The following is a 15320-nucleotide window of genomic DNA, read 5'->3' as shown; positions in this document are numbered from 1 at the left end:
ACCTGGTTACACCACAGCTGACATTTTACTCAAACAGAGAGGGACTAGAAGAACATCATCGTAGCTGGTGATTGGGGCAGGTGTTGCTTCAGAATGGGAGAGTATCCTATTTCCTCATCATTTCATTGATGTTAAGGTTCAAACATTACTCAAGACTTAGCTCAGAGCATTTTATACTTTCACCTAAAATGGTTAATTATGGTTATTTGATGTTTACAACATATCTATCTGAACAATTTCTGGTGATGCTCTTCCATTCTGTTAACGTTATTTTAGCTCTGCCACTGGATAATACAATTTTTTTTCTCACCCTAGAGCCACCTTATCTTCTTCTATCATTGTTCTTTACTTGTGGCTAAACCTTTCTGTTCTATTTGCCTAGTTAAAATCGAAGTCTGAAAAAGGTGGGTGGGGGGAGGGAAGTCTGTAAAAACTGCTTTTTCTTTCTGTGCCTGGGTTAAATGATGTTTATCTTTTGCCTCTTGTGGAACCATTAAACATTACACTAATAAATAAATTATAAAAGAATATGGTTAGGGTTTTTGTGTGTGTACACCTCTCAATAAAATTGTAGCTGCTCAAAATCTCTGCATTTAAGTAAAACTAAAAACCTATGCAATTAAACCGTTAGCAGTACAGAAGACTAAACCAAAATTAAGGACTACCACAGCATGAAAACTGAAAAAAACCCAGTGGAGACAGAGAAGATAATAAGCAATATTTAGGAGAAGGCACTAAAAGCTTAGCTGACTTAAAGCAATTAAGTGTTAATGAAAACCGGCTGTTCTGATTTGTGCCAACAGAAGACCTGTCACTAAGTCCTGAAATGAAATTGTATTGCAGGGCTGCCCCCACTGTCTCTTGGTGCCCTGGTTCCCTGCTCATCCAAACTGGGCATCAGGGTAGGGCATGCAGCACCTCTCCTCCTGATCCTGGAGCCTCATCTTGATATTAAACTGAGAGTCAAAACACCTGAATTTGGGAGCAGGAAAGCAGTTCTGACACTCACAGTTGAAACAATTTAAGCAGTACACAGAACAGCTGTATCTGACAAAATACACAACTAAGAGCCAACAAGTGACAAATTGAAATAAATAGTATCAACATAGACATTCTGTTACAGTCAAGATGACTTTTGAGGAAAAAAAGTTTAACACAAATTACTTTCTCCAGTAGGAAATGTAATAAAGATCAAAATGTGTGTCTCTTTCTGTACACAAGCAGCACTCATGAAGCATAAGAGTACAGACTCATCTGTAACTGCAGAATGTGTACTTCTCCCCATACCTCTCAAAGCACTAAATACCAATGTTAAGCAGCATAGACAATAGTATATATAATAGTGAGATGCCAACACCACTAATTCATTAATCATTAACCATGACTAACAGGTACTGTCTCACATAAAAAATATTTTTTGGAAGGTCTGTTAAAGTGGATTGGATCCACATTAGCATGGAAGCATAGACTGTTGTATCAAAACCCTACCTTGTTCCACATACAACCAAATTCCAGAAGGGCAGATTTCTGACTAATTTAAGCTTAATTCATAAAAACACCTTGTATTTTTAAATAGCACTTTGAACCAAAGAAGACTGATCATTTAATTACCTGTTGGATAGTATTCTTCACTCCACCAGACTCACACTGGGCAAAGCTCCATCTAAGGTCACAAAACTGATAATTTTTTTTTAATTTCAGGCCTACAAAACCCATACGCAGTGTTTAATATTTTAACCTTGACAGTTAGGTTAGTGAGGTAAGCAATACGTAAGTGATCATCTGCTAACTAACATCTTGACAGCTCAGATACAAAAGTAGAATGTGTTGTCAGACCCCTCACAGACATAATATTTATTGGAACGTGGCTAGTTCACAGCAAAACACCTTATCTGGTGATTGGACACTGCGGTTACTGGAAAAGAACACTGTCCCATTCAGGTTAACTTCAGCTACACGTAGCAACAGGAAAAGAACGTTCAGTCTTTAGAGTATGTTGCCGTATAATAAATTCTAGGCCTTAGAACCAAACATCTGAAGAAATGACAATTAAAAAATTCAGTTTTGAAATTACTACTTTTTAAGACACACTTATGAGAAAGCAGAATTCCATTCACCCACTTAAAACAGGTGAGGACAAAACCTCATGGTAAGTTATCTTCAAGAGTGGTTTTAACAACAGAAAAACAAAGAAAATAATTCATTACTGTAATATTAGTCACAATATAATTACTTTCACTACAGAGCATGTGTATTTACTGGATACAGAATTAAAGAATTATGTATATGCAGTGTCAAAAATTAAGGCCAGACAGGTTAATATACAGCTGCCATTTATATCAAGCAGCTGTAAGGCTCCCTGAGGAAGCTACTATTAGCAGGACACAAAGCACAAAGAACCATAGCTAAGATGTTCCTTCTAAAAATAATGCATTTGGCACACACAGCTACACAGGGGTGGAATTTAACAGTTCAGTTCAAACCTACAGCACAGAGATCTCACTGGTTGCCTTATGTTTCCAGAACTGGAATGAGTATAGATTAGAAAACCTGTACAATCATATACAGAATTCTCTTTAAACGAAAGATATACAACTTAAATATGCCATTTCCCACTAAAAAAAGAAACATGCACATTACATTAATATGGTGTCAGTAAATATAAACATTTGTTAATTCCTCAAGTACACGTACCTCCTGGTGTGTCTGTCAACCGGTAAGTTTTCCAATTTTAATTTCCAGATCTCTTAATGAATTCGTCTCTCATTTCTCATTTGGCTTTGAAAAATCCAAACAGATAAACCAAGTAACTAGACAGAGAAACAGTTACATTAATTATATATTTCAATTCTTACTAAAAAACAGGAAAAATTTAAGAAAGAATACTCCAAACCTTAGCATTCTTAAGCTTTGAAATACTATCAGTCAGAAACATGATGGAATAACTTGGGGAAAAAGTAAATCACAGTCCTCTGAAAGAAAAAAAAAAAAATCCTTTACCCCAAAGAAACCTGCTCCTCTATACTGTCCTTTTAAGAAGCAGAGTTGTTTGTTTGTTTAATTTTTCCCATCACTGCAGAATGTTCCAGTTTATATTTTGACAAAGAAAAATAGAAGAATCAGTGAGTCTTTTTTGCAGAGCTGCATTTAAACTACCTTGTTAGATATGTTTAAGAGACATCTGACTCATAATGGCATACTTTTAGCCACACCACCTGTACAATGGAATTGTATTTAGATTAAAATTCAGTTTTCAGACTTCTGTGGTATCAAAGCCAAGAGATTCCTTAAGCTTAAAAGAACTTTGACATTCTTCCAAAGTAACTTTATTGCACAATTCATACACAAAGTTTAATATACTGGAATGTCCTTAGCTATTAATACAATCTATAATTACAATTTAAATTACAATTTCACATTAAACCTGTAAGAAATCTTCACTTAACACAAGAAAGTTTAGTTTGTTCTAATGCCCCCCACCAACAGCTATTCGTAGTAATTCACATTTTCAAGGTCTAGCTTCTGGAACCCACTGCCATGTCCCTGCCAGTGTGATTCCTTTTCGTTTTCCAAAATTGTTTGCTAAATGTAGACTAGGTAATACCAACCAGTACCAAATTACTAGTTTTTCAGTGTTAATGTTCCTATTATCCCATATAACATACAGTACATATATTTTACAAGGCACACATTACAGTACCTACACCACAGCAGTGTGAATTACAGCAACTTAATTAAAAAAAGCTGTACAGAATACAAAGTTTAATTTTCACTATTTAAATAATTTTTGCATTGTTTATACTGTAATTGCAAGTGTCATTATGCTGCAATTAATAACTTGTTTGCATCATTACAAAATTACATTTTAAGAAGTTCATGTAAGTTCTCAGCAGAAAGTCAACTTATAAAATCTCAGTTCAGAAGTACAGTTCTTGAAATACTTGAAAAATAAAGTTAGCTTGAAGCTTTAATTTAGATGCTCTTTCTGTTCCAGTGATACAAAAAGTTTAAAAAATTCAAAGGTTATTTTAAAGTTCTGAACATGGACTAATGCAAGCTCAAAAAGCAAAAAGAAACCAAACTGGCATGTGATTAGGAATATTTTCAAATGTTTTAGTGGAAAATCCCTGATCATTAACAATTTTCAGCCCAAATAATAACTGCCTTATTGCAACCAAACAGTCCATGCATTTTCTGAAGAATATCTCATTGATATCAAAGGATTAACAAAGGGAAAAAATTAGTTCTAAGCTATATACATTCATAAATGGATTTTTCAATAGTTAAATACAGATTTACACACTAAGCCATACTGACTTTTAGATGATACACACAAGAGAGTAGTACGTTGCTTATCTGTCTTAATGTCTATGATAAATTTGACAACTGTGCCATAAGCCAAACTCAAATGGGTGCCATATGCTATGCACGTTCCTTGACAAATAGAGGTATAATAGAGAAATTCCCAAGATCTGGTCCCCAACGTAATTAAATTATTTTGTAGCCAATTAAGAAAATGAACCCAAATGTGCGTATCTACGTGTGCACACGCCTTTGAGTTCAGAACCTGGCTGTGATAAAAGGCCTTAGCCTTATGGCATCATCGAATTTTAACAAGTATGGTAATTAAAAATGCAGTCTTACAGCAAACAACATTTATGCTGATATTCCCTCAAATGCTACCCTTGAGTATTTCTCACTCAATAGCCTCAAATGAAAAGAGTAGTATTTGTTAACATATAATAAAAAAAAAATCATTAACTAATTCTCTACAATAGCAGTTGATTTCCATAACACTATTTATGCAAAAGAGGCTTAAGATGGGTTTCCTGAATACTAACAATTTAATTTAGACTGTCTAAACTCAGCTCTTTAAAGATTTTACTCTGCTAGACACAGAAATACAGTTGCACTCCAGTTGCGATATCCCTTTTCCCAAGTTGTCACATGCACATCTCACTGCAGGCAACATTATTACTAAAGAAGTTTTATCTCTGCTACATAAAAGCATATTGCACTTGTAGATATAAAGTACAGCACCCTTACTTAGATTATCACCTTATAACTCTTACTATACCTTATAACTCTGATTTCATCACTTCAAAAACTCAAGCAGATAAAACCACAGCATTAGACTAAACTACACCTTAACTGCTCATTCAAATAAAGTCATTCTCTTCAGATATGCCCAATGTTTAAAAATAATTTTGGCTGTTCTTGATCAAAAAACTATAAAGAAACTGATTTATTTTTTTTAGGATTGTGTATGAAACTGTTTAATGTTTCCAAGCTAAGATGACAATGCTAAATATAGTATTTTAAAAAATATTCTAAGAGAGAATCTTGTTAGAAGAATAAAGGAAGTGCACAAGTACATTTACAGAGCTGCCTACACTCTCCAAACAGATTTAAAATAATTAATACTAAAACTCATAACAGATTAGATTGAAATCAGTATCTGTAAGCACTAAAAGCAGCAATAACTGGCTACTGAAGAACAGGTAGTGGGACATCTTCAAGTTTCAGCAATAAAATTTCAAATTTATAACCACTAGTGCTAACTCATCTTTATTCACATTCGTTATGAAACTAAACGGGACTGCTTTTAAGGATAAGAACTGTGAGGTCAAGCCACCTGACATGGTTCATCTTCTGTAGCAGTATACTGTGATACTCAAACAGCAGTTAGCAGTTGTAGTTGTGCTTTAATAAATTGCTTCATCTAGTAGTCGAACTGTTAGTATCAGAAGTTGTTGTTAAACTTTGTTAATGATCAAAGAGTTTACTGAAAGTACAGATTAATAATTAAGACTGCACACATATACACTGGTTCATCTACCCTGTGTTTTAAAAGAGCAGCGCAGATTCACAGCAGCCAAGAAGAGAAGTAAAAGACAGACTGTGGAAGAACGGCAACGAGAGGTAAAAACAGACGTTCGTGAAAATGAAAGCTTCAAGTGCTTCTGCTATCATCAGCTTGCTGGCCAGTGTCAGGGTCTGTGAGGCTGGCCCACCTCATCTACCATGTTAAGTATATAAGTAGCGATATCATCTTCTGTAGGTGCATCTGAGACCACCCAAGAATCACTTGCCCCAGTCACTTGCCGACGGCAGACAGGACAGCTTCTGTGACGATCACTCCTGTTAGGAAGCCAGAGAAATGAGTATTTTTCACTGATGGTCTCTTCCTGGCCAAAAAATGCCAAAAGAGCCCCCAAACAAAAAAAACCCAACAAAAACAACCCAGTGAACTTCAGGAATGACCAGGTTAACTGGATTAGACCACCTATATATTTTTTGTTTAAAAACTTTTTCTTTGTGAGGAAGACTGGCCAACAATTCTGAATGTAGTTCCATTCTTTGAGTGATAAATTTGGAGTCATGTTCCTCAGAGTCAAGTCTGCTCAGGTTAAACATGATGCATCGAGCTACCTGTCCAGAAAGTTTAAGTGGAAATCCACGGTCTAAATTAATTCTTCCTATCTTTAGATATTCAGCTGAGATACTTCAGAAACCAGTCCCCATAAGCTTCCTACATAAAGAGAAAAAGGAACCCTTTTCCTGTGTCATGCAGCCCACTGAAGTTTAGAATTGGTCCCATCCCCTTCCACTGACTAACTCGGGGGTCCCAAACAATTATGCTTCTGAGCTGGGAGCCTCTGTTATATGCCTAGGTTAAGAAGAGATGAACCTTAAAAAGTGAATACCAAAAAAAGAATGGTATAACAGGAACTTAGTTAAGAGTTCGGCTGATTCATTATCCGAAGTAGAATATAATCCACTCTCCACCACAGTCACTAAACTTAAGCCCTGTATTGCTGATAGATGTTAAAGTATTTTCCCAGAAAAAGAGAGATGACTAGTTACACTCTGATATCCAGCGATTTTTACATTTTTTCCTTGTGGGAGCATGGTGTTATAAGAGTAATTTCCTTGATAAGCTTTGAAAAAGCCACAAAACAAATTCTTATGCACAAATTATGTGACTTAAATGTAAAATCATTTGCATTAACTGGTCAAAAAAGCCTTTAACTGAGAATATCTGTATCACCTAATATGAGACTGCCAGAACACCTGCCTAGTCCTTGTAGGTCTTCTGCATGGTCAGAGAAGAGCTACGCTCCTCCACAAAGCAATTTTTCTCTCTAGTTTTCCAACAACTGGTGTACCAGACAGATGCAGAAGCTGAAAAGCTGTTCAGTTTACTATGAAGCTGAACACATATTGTAAGATACATGTTATACATAAATTTGAAGGCGTTGCTATTGAGAAGAAATCTTTTCTTGGAAAAGTCTGATATATTTAAATTAGTAAATTGTATGCTATTTATTTCAAGTGAAAGCATAGTATATGGAAGAAAATCCCTCTGACAGTTATTTCCCAAATAAGTGATAAGACAGTCCAACTTGCCTTCATATTTGCATAGTCTTACAAACTATTGATTTTTTCCTTGAAAAGAAGCTTTTAATGAGATTTTGTGAAGCATAACACGCCAGCATCAGCATATACCCTGTCTTTGCTAGTTTTTGAGCAAGAAGAATACAGTAATTTAATTTTACAAGAATAAAGAGTTAAGAAATTACAAAACAAATGCTGAAAAGCACTTTCACATCTTTTTTTCCACAATGAAATTCTTCATAAGATGTTTACAAATTCTGAAATCCTTCTTTCCTTCTGCTGCAGTCTAATTTTACTCAAGCTTCTTAGGTATCATATGTACATTAGCTTGCAAATATCTTCAGACCTTAAATTATATGGGACTAAGGAATCTGTCAGACTAAACTGAAACATGTCAGATAACCAGTACATACTATAAAATAATGAATATCCTTTAATATGTATTACCATTTATCAATGCATTTCTGGCAGAAACTGTGAGCACACGGCAAGATTAAATCAGAACGCCCATCCATGCAGATGCAACATTCCTCTTCATCTGTCAACTGTTTAACCCTGCAGAAGAGAAGACAGTATTTTCTCCTAAATAATTAATAAGTTTTGTATTTATGCTCTATTAACTACACTAGTTACTACAGTTTTCATAATAATTCATGATGGACAGAAAGGAACACCTGTGCTTATCTGCAAGGAACATATAATTTTGTGAATGGACTAGTTACATCATCCCAGCCTACGTCAGCAGATATAGCCTCAAGCTACCAACAAACAGCAGTAAATGAACCAAACTAAGTTAGAATATGCATTTTTTTATGTGTGTCATGTGGTGCTCTTGGTGTTGCAAAGACTTATGCAAATCCTTTTTCATATCAATAAGGAAGTGTGAGAGTTTTAACTGTTACATATCACGTAACTGGGCAAAAGAACAGAAACACTGTTTACATTAAAGGCAGGAGAAGAATTTGCCTTCCTTTCACAGAGTGTCAGGCTAACTATTTCATAACAAACTTTGTCAAATTTCTGTATACTGGCTTATATCCTAGATAAAAACATGCATGTCGAGAGGATCACTACTAGATTTCACATGCCATCAAAATGCCAAGAGCTAAACTGATTAGATTGAAAAGGCTGGTTTTAGATTGCAATACACTCCTGATGATTGTTCCTTCAAATTAGGACTCTCTCCCGAGTTGACTGTTACCACGCCTTTTCCAGTTAAGCTTCTAGGTGTTCTTGGGGTAGGGGAGGGGGGAGAGTTCAAAAATTAGATCAATCCCTGGGACAGACATTTTCATTTTATTTGTCTTCATTTTTTTTTCTCCAAATAATAGATATCTGATCTAAAGTTCCTAACAGTAGCATCTCAAATATTTGTACTATCAAGACTTCTCAAGCGTGAAAAGGTACAGAGAATCCTCAGCTTTCACTAACCTAACTAGACATGTAAAGTTCCCCAGTTGTATAGCCATGGACCACTTCCAAGACAGCCAGGTAAGTGTTCTGAAATTTTTAGGTTTTCCAAAAATCCTGATTTGAGAATCTCTTCTGTGACTTGGGGCACAAAGAATGTCATTTCAGGAGAGACAGACCACCTTCGTGACTATTGACCAGACTGCTTTTGCTTAGGTATCTTGGGAGCTTGTCAAATACAGAGTAATTTTTTAACTGTACAGACTAGATAGTTAACAGACAGGAATTAATACGCTTTTGTTTTATTCTTCAGTAGTTCCTTGGGGTTTCCTTTTCAATTTGCTTTTTGAGAAATTACTTTAGAATGCTAGGAGATTTTTTGGTAGAATTAGAGATGGTGATTCACATACAATGAGGAAACAGTTTCCAAAACAACTATCTTTTGATTAGCTCACTATGTTCTTTGGACTTGCTTCCTTTCATTTCCCTCTGCCATGCAACTCTGAGTACTAACCTTTGATAACACTTCAATTTTTGAGATTTGCTGGTGTATATACAAGCAATTATACTTAAAAAAGGCACCCTATTTATAAAGTTTCTGGAACCTAAGATTTAGCCATAGGACTAAGTTTCTGAAGAAACAGTAAAATACAGAAGTGACAAACTAAAGAAATGCTTGTCTCTTCACTATCAGAAAGCATAAAACGCTTACAGATATTTTGAAATGCTCCGAATAGGAAGTGGATGTTCTAGAGAAATGGGGTATTATTCCAGTGGAAGAAGTTAAGATAAGAAGAAGAATGAAACAGATAATATTTCCTATTTTTGGACAGTGACGGCTAGCTCTTGTGGAGCTGAAAAATGTCTAAAGGTGAAAAGAATTTAGGCAAATGGGAGGATATCACGGAAAAACAAACAGAAGATTTCCTCAGTGTAAAATACTTGAAGATGCTTCAGCCTGTATTTTTCTTAATGACTTGAAAAACTTGGGTAAGATACAATTGGAAAATACTGGCTCACTAAATTCCAGCATATTAGAAAAACATTACTAGCATATTAGAAAAGTATACTCTTTTTTTGTTGTTGTTATTTATCACTAATACTACCTCAAGTGATGAAGTTTACAAACACAAAGGATGCTCATCTCCCCCATCTCAAAGTCTGAAAATTGAAAAAGAAACTCACCTAAGAAACCTTATATCTACTTACTGACTTTAGCAATACATGAAGTTGTTTTGCATAAGCACCTGGGGTTTTTTTGTTTAGTTGGTTTGTTTTAAATAAAAAGCCATTTCTGGTTATACGTGTGTTTTAGTACATTATATCTTTGAGAAAGAGCAGGAAAATACTCTTTCCTAAACATGCTCACAATTTGCTACCTAATTCTAGCATTTTAGTAACTCAGAACAGCCAATAATTTAAGATTATTTGTTCCCAAACAAGAGAAACAGGAAATGAAATGAAAAGAACACACTCTGCAATCCACTTACTTACAAAAACCAGTGGGCTCTATCTACAGAATGACAACATCACTGACCCCTTTCTTATTCTAACAGCTGGAGTGTGACATTCTAAAGACAGTTAACTAGCTCAGCAACTTGTTTTGTTAAAATACCTGACTACAGGCTCTTCACTGGTTGATATAGAGAACTATACCATTTACTACTTTTTCTTGTAAAACCTATCTCTACCTCACTTAAAACTGAGTTAGACCTCTGAACTAATTCAGAAAGTTAAAAGTAAGGAATTATTGGTAGCGACGTTTCCACATAGGGAAAGGGTGACAAGCTTCTTGCTGTTACATTCAGTTTGAACTGAAGTTATTGCAGGTGTTGACCTCAGTCTTTTGCTTTTCCTCTAGTTAACAAAGCAGGATGTCAACATGTGTGAGACAGTTCACATTTTTCCAGTCTTACAAGTTATATTATTACTATAATTGATGAGTTTCTAGTGGCAACAGATGGGAACTTTCACATGCCAAAATGTAGAAGAGGAAGAGAAAGTTTAAGTGGAACAATAACAAAATCTGTTTAAACAAACACTGTCAAAACCCCTAGATTTGTAGCTGCAGCTGATTCCATTTCCTCCTGTTTCCTTATTCAGGAGATTCAACATATACCATGTTTATATTATGATCATTAAAACGATTGTTCTGAAAGCTAAGGTATGGTAGCACCAACAGAATTTCACCCAAGTACACTACAGCTCTCCTGGTACAAGAGAAGGTGTGCTATTCATGTTTGTGATGATACAAAGTCTGCATCTGCCAAGAGCATGCAGTTTTGATCACTACGTGTTTGTATTTCAGGTTTTACACACAACTTCCAAAATATTTGTTGTAACTGTGGTCAGAAGCTAGAGTATATCAAAATACCTTCCCATCCACAAGCTGGCCTGACAAGATGACACAGACATCAAACTCTCAGCAGCATCTTCAGAAGTACCACTCTGTGCAAGAACTCCTGCTGCTTGACTGGTGATGTCTTTATAAAGTTGAATGAACTGATACAAGTTCAAGATTCTGGAAGCTTCCACGATGCCACTTGTTTTATTTATCTTAAGATATAAGAATTGTTTACAATTACATATCAGATTTTTACTTGATGTTGCTCAAAATTCTTTTAATGCACTGCAATTCTCATGGCAGTAGCCACCTTCCCAAGTGTCCATCGCTATGTTAGCAAATTGCAGTCTGCTTCAATAAGAGTTAACACCTGCAAACACAGCTGTTTCATCATGAGGAATACCACCCTTAGGACTACATTTTTAGGACAAGACAATTACCATCACTACTCAAATGGATTAAGTTTTGAGTAGGGACCTAATGCCTAAAAAATTGGGCTAAACTTAGAACAAAGAACAGAATAATCAGTCATTTCATATTTGAACTTAAAATAGCCTAAATGATGGCTGCCTTAATGAAAACTAAGAGCAAACAGAAAATTACAAACTGTTAGTTTCAATCAAGGTTTGAGAGTTGGTTTGGTTGAAACTGCATGTTAAGATTCCTCAGTGGATTCAGGATCATTTAAGGATGTTACTTGATAGGATACAGAGGGGCAAAATCTCCTCATTAGAAAGAGCAAACTTAGTAAGTTTCGTCATGGTCTTCAAACTAAGTTAAAATTTAACTTTTAGATTGGTTTTCTAAGGAATCAGAATAAATACAGTTACACTAGCTCAACTAATAATGCTTAGAATTGCTAACTAACTTCTACTACTATCAAACTATATAGTTCCCAGTTTGTTGTACTATTTGATTACCATGACTTGACCTCACAAATCATCTGAATTCGTAATTAATGGGCTGTAAGTGCTCCATTGGAAGATACCATTGCTTTAAACTTAGTCATGAAAATGTTTTTGTTAACCTTTTTGCAGAAACTTAATTTATTTCAAATGGTATCCCCGAATACATCATCTGTGTCAAAATACATACTCAAAATATATGTAGCAGGTGTTGGATTTTACCAGTAAAAGTGACAGTCATCAAATATCTGTAGACAAAAATGCCACCAAATAAAAATTTTCAACAATCTTACTTTAGTACATATTATCCGAACGACCACCTTCCAGAAAGCAGAAGAATCAGAACCAGGCTGCACTTCAAATAACAGATGTTTATCTTGTCCAGATGCCAATTTTGCCGTACTGAAATAAAGAAACATCAGTTTTACATCATGTGCTAGACATGCAAAGATCAGCAACCTCAGTCACTGTGATGATTTATGGTTCACCTATGTGCTCTTTATCCATAAAGAGATTTTATCAATACTACCCAGAGACATGAAATTAAAGAGTAATGGCCTTCTTAGCATGTCATTAAATATAAAATACACAATCCATTTCACTTTAAATTGCACATTATATTTCAGAAAATGATGTGCAAGTCTTTTGATCCAGCATCAGCAAGCAAGTGTCCTTTGTAGACATTTTAATTTATATATACTTTCACTGTTTATTACAGTAATCATACAGTCTTGTGGTCCAATCTAAAAAGGTTATTTCCTTACCATGTATGTACAAAAAGCAAGCAAGTACCAACACATGCAAATGAGGTGTATTTTTGTTAGTATATATTAATAATGAAGCAGTCAGGTGAAAGCTTCAGGTAACCCTGAGATTTTTGGGGTTTTGTATTTTTTTTTAATGGAACACAGACACAAAGGTCTATTCCGTAAGAATCAGAACAAGCTACGTTACTTTCAGGCTGAAGTAAACACTGTAAAGAAACAAAAAAAACTTCAATGGAGTTAATTATACTGAGATATGCTTAGATTCTCAGGCAAAACATAAGGTAATGTTCTTCGAAATCTATTTGTGTCTACCCAGAAGACAGCTATCTGTTCTTGAAGGTCACTCATAAAAGTATGACACTATACAAGACAATCTCTAAACTGAATACAAATTCACATTATAATTAAACATCAAACGCTACCAAAAGTCACACACTACAAAGCCCCTTTTCGGTGTGTACGTTTCCACTTCCTATCACTTTATACCAGAAATATTGAGTGAAAACTACAACTCTGCTTTTCTGTTCATTTCTTTTTACCATCCATGTATCAGTCAAACAAAAGGCAGGCTACGAAAAATCTTACTTATGCAGCCTTTTGTTTGGGATTATCTTGGTCACTGGTTTCAAATAGTAAGCCATGTCTCATCTTTAATGAGGAACAGCACTGCATGTCCACAGAGGTGGAAGAGGTGGTCACAAACAGTTGTGTCTCACGTACTACCTTTCTAGTGTAGCCCGGAAGTATTGTAGCTGTACTTTACAGGGCTCGTATTGCTACTTCCTACCAAAAGTGATGGGCAGAGAGGAAGCGGCACTGCATCTTCAGGTGGTTGGTGGAGGGGGGAAGAGTAAGGGAGATAGGTAACACTAACAAAAAGATACCGCTAAGCGTCTACCTCTTGTGAACTTCTAAGAGAGAAGCAACACCTGCTGGAAGAAGAGTATTGGAGAAAACTGAATTTAAAGAAGAGAAATGGCTTTGGTTTTGAAGTGTAATTACAACCATTATAGAAACTTTACGAACTAAAGGAAACATTTCAAAACCAGATGTCCAGTTCTGGCTTAGCTACGACAGGAGAATATATTGCATACAAGGTCTCTGTAAAACATGAAAAAAAGAAGGAAACAAAGTAAGGCTTACACATCATTAAGTTCAGCTACTCTTCCCAGAAACTCTTCATACGTTAGGAAACCACTTTCTTGAACCAAAGAGGCATGCTTTGCTACTTTTTCTGGCAACTTGTTAATTACGGTTTGTGTGTGGTTTGAAATTTGTTGACCCATGGTGAAGTTCTTCACCTCAGTTCCGTAGAAAGAAGTTCTCATTCACTTGTAGAGTCTCTGCTAAAAAATAGTTAACATTTATGTGTTTTATGAATGGCTACTCCCTCATTTTCTTTCAGTGTAAGAGTTTAGCTACCCACTAACCAGTCTAATTATTCTACAATAACACAACTTGAACAGTCAAATCAGAAACAAAGCAGAACACTTAGAAGAGACTGGAATGTGGCATTAACAGCTTATGAAAAATGTATTATTTTGCTTACAGCAATACTTGTATTAAACAGGGATAATTTTTCATGCAGATTTTTCACCAATTCCAACACACACATATAAATACATCCTATGGAATGGAAAAGAAAAATCTCATGATGATGGTGGTAATTTATGGCAATCTTTGTTTTTCCTAAATATTTGTGCATGTGAAAGTCAGAATGTCTACAAATAAGCATATGTATGTCTATATACAGACGTTACATTAGGAATTAGTTTTCTTACATCAGACTGACATTGGCAGATCAAAAGAAGTCTTAAAGCATTCTTAAACTTGTAAGCCAAGTAATCCACGTCAGAATAAACCAATTTAGAAATCTCCCTATCTACACAGAACACTCAACTTTAGGACATATTACAGAACTGACTTGCTTAAATCTCTTCAACTTCAACTTATTTCACCTTTCCTTTACACTCATATCTTTTGCCCTAAAAGTCTGCATAAGGATCTACCCTATGCATTCTGAGTCTGAGTCTTTGTCCATTTCCTTCCCTTGATCCCTCTCATTTGACATTCCCCCAAAATTTCTCTTTGCTTTTTGTCTTGAAATAGCACAGGCATGTAAATTAATTCTGCCTGTACAGAGTTCGTCACTTGTAATGCAAACCAGTAGTTTCACACCCTTTTAAGACTTCCACAGCTAGAGGTCTGCAATGGCAAGCTAATTGCAGAATATCAACCTTAACTTAAATATGGAATAATCTGATACTAGGTGCATTACAAACAGCTTATGAGAGACGTCACAGAAAAACAGAACTTCGTCCTGCATGTACATATAGCTGCATTCGGGCATAAAACTGCTCAGGAACATGGTCTACAGCTGTCAAGATCTTGCCATGGTGTAAGAAAAACACAGCACACATGAAGTGAGTTCATATCAGAGCATTCTACCAACTATTCCAGTATTTCACACAAGAGAATAAACTTCCAATTTAATGT

General features: G+C 35.4%; 1 protein-coding gene across 1 annotated transcript; it reads right to left on the bottom strand.

Moving 5' to 3' along the window:
* Positions 1-5805: 5805 nt before the first annotated feature.
* Positions 5806-14171, bottom strand: RNF141 (ring finger protein 141). The gene is made up of 5 exons (XM_009587717.1): positions 13968-14171; positions 12351-12459; positions 11183-11364; positions 7846-7953; positions 5806-6141 (listed from the first exon to the last, which is right to left on the bottom strand). The coding sequence occupies exons 1-5, from the start codon at positions 14150-14152 to the stop codon at positions 5991-5993; spliced, it is 735 nt and encodes a 244-aa protein (XP_009586012.1). The 5' UTR covers positions 14153-14171; the 3' UTR covers positions 5806-5990.
* Positions 14172-15320: the final 1149 nt, after the last annotated feature.

Source organism: Fulmarus glacialis, unplaced genomic scaffold (assembly GCF_000690835.1).
Source record: "Fulmarus glacialis isolate BGI_N327 unplaced genomic scaffold, ASM69083v1 scaffold46201, whole genome shotgun sequence".
NCBI classification, from domain to species: domain Eukaryota; kingdom Metazoa; phylum Chordata; class Aves; order Procellariiformes; family Procellariidae; genus Fulmarus; species Fulmarus glacialis.
The sequence above is the reverse complement of the archived record's forward strand: the minus strand, read 5'-3'. Positions and strand labels throughout refer to the sequence as shown.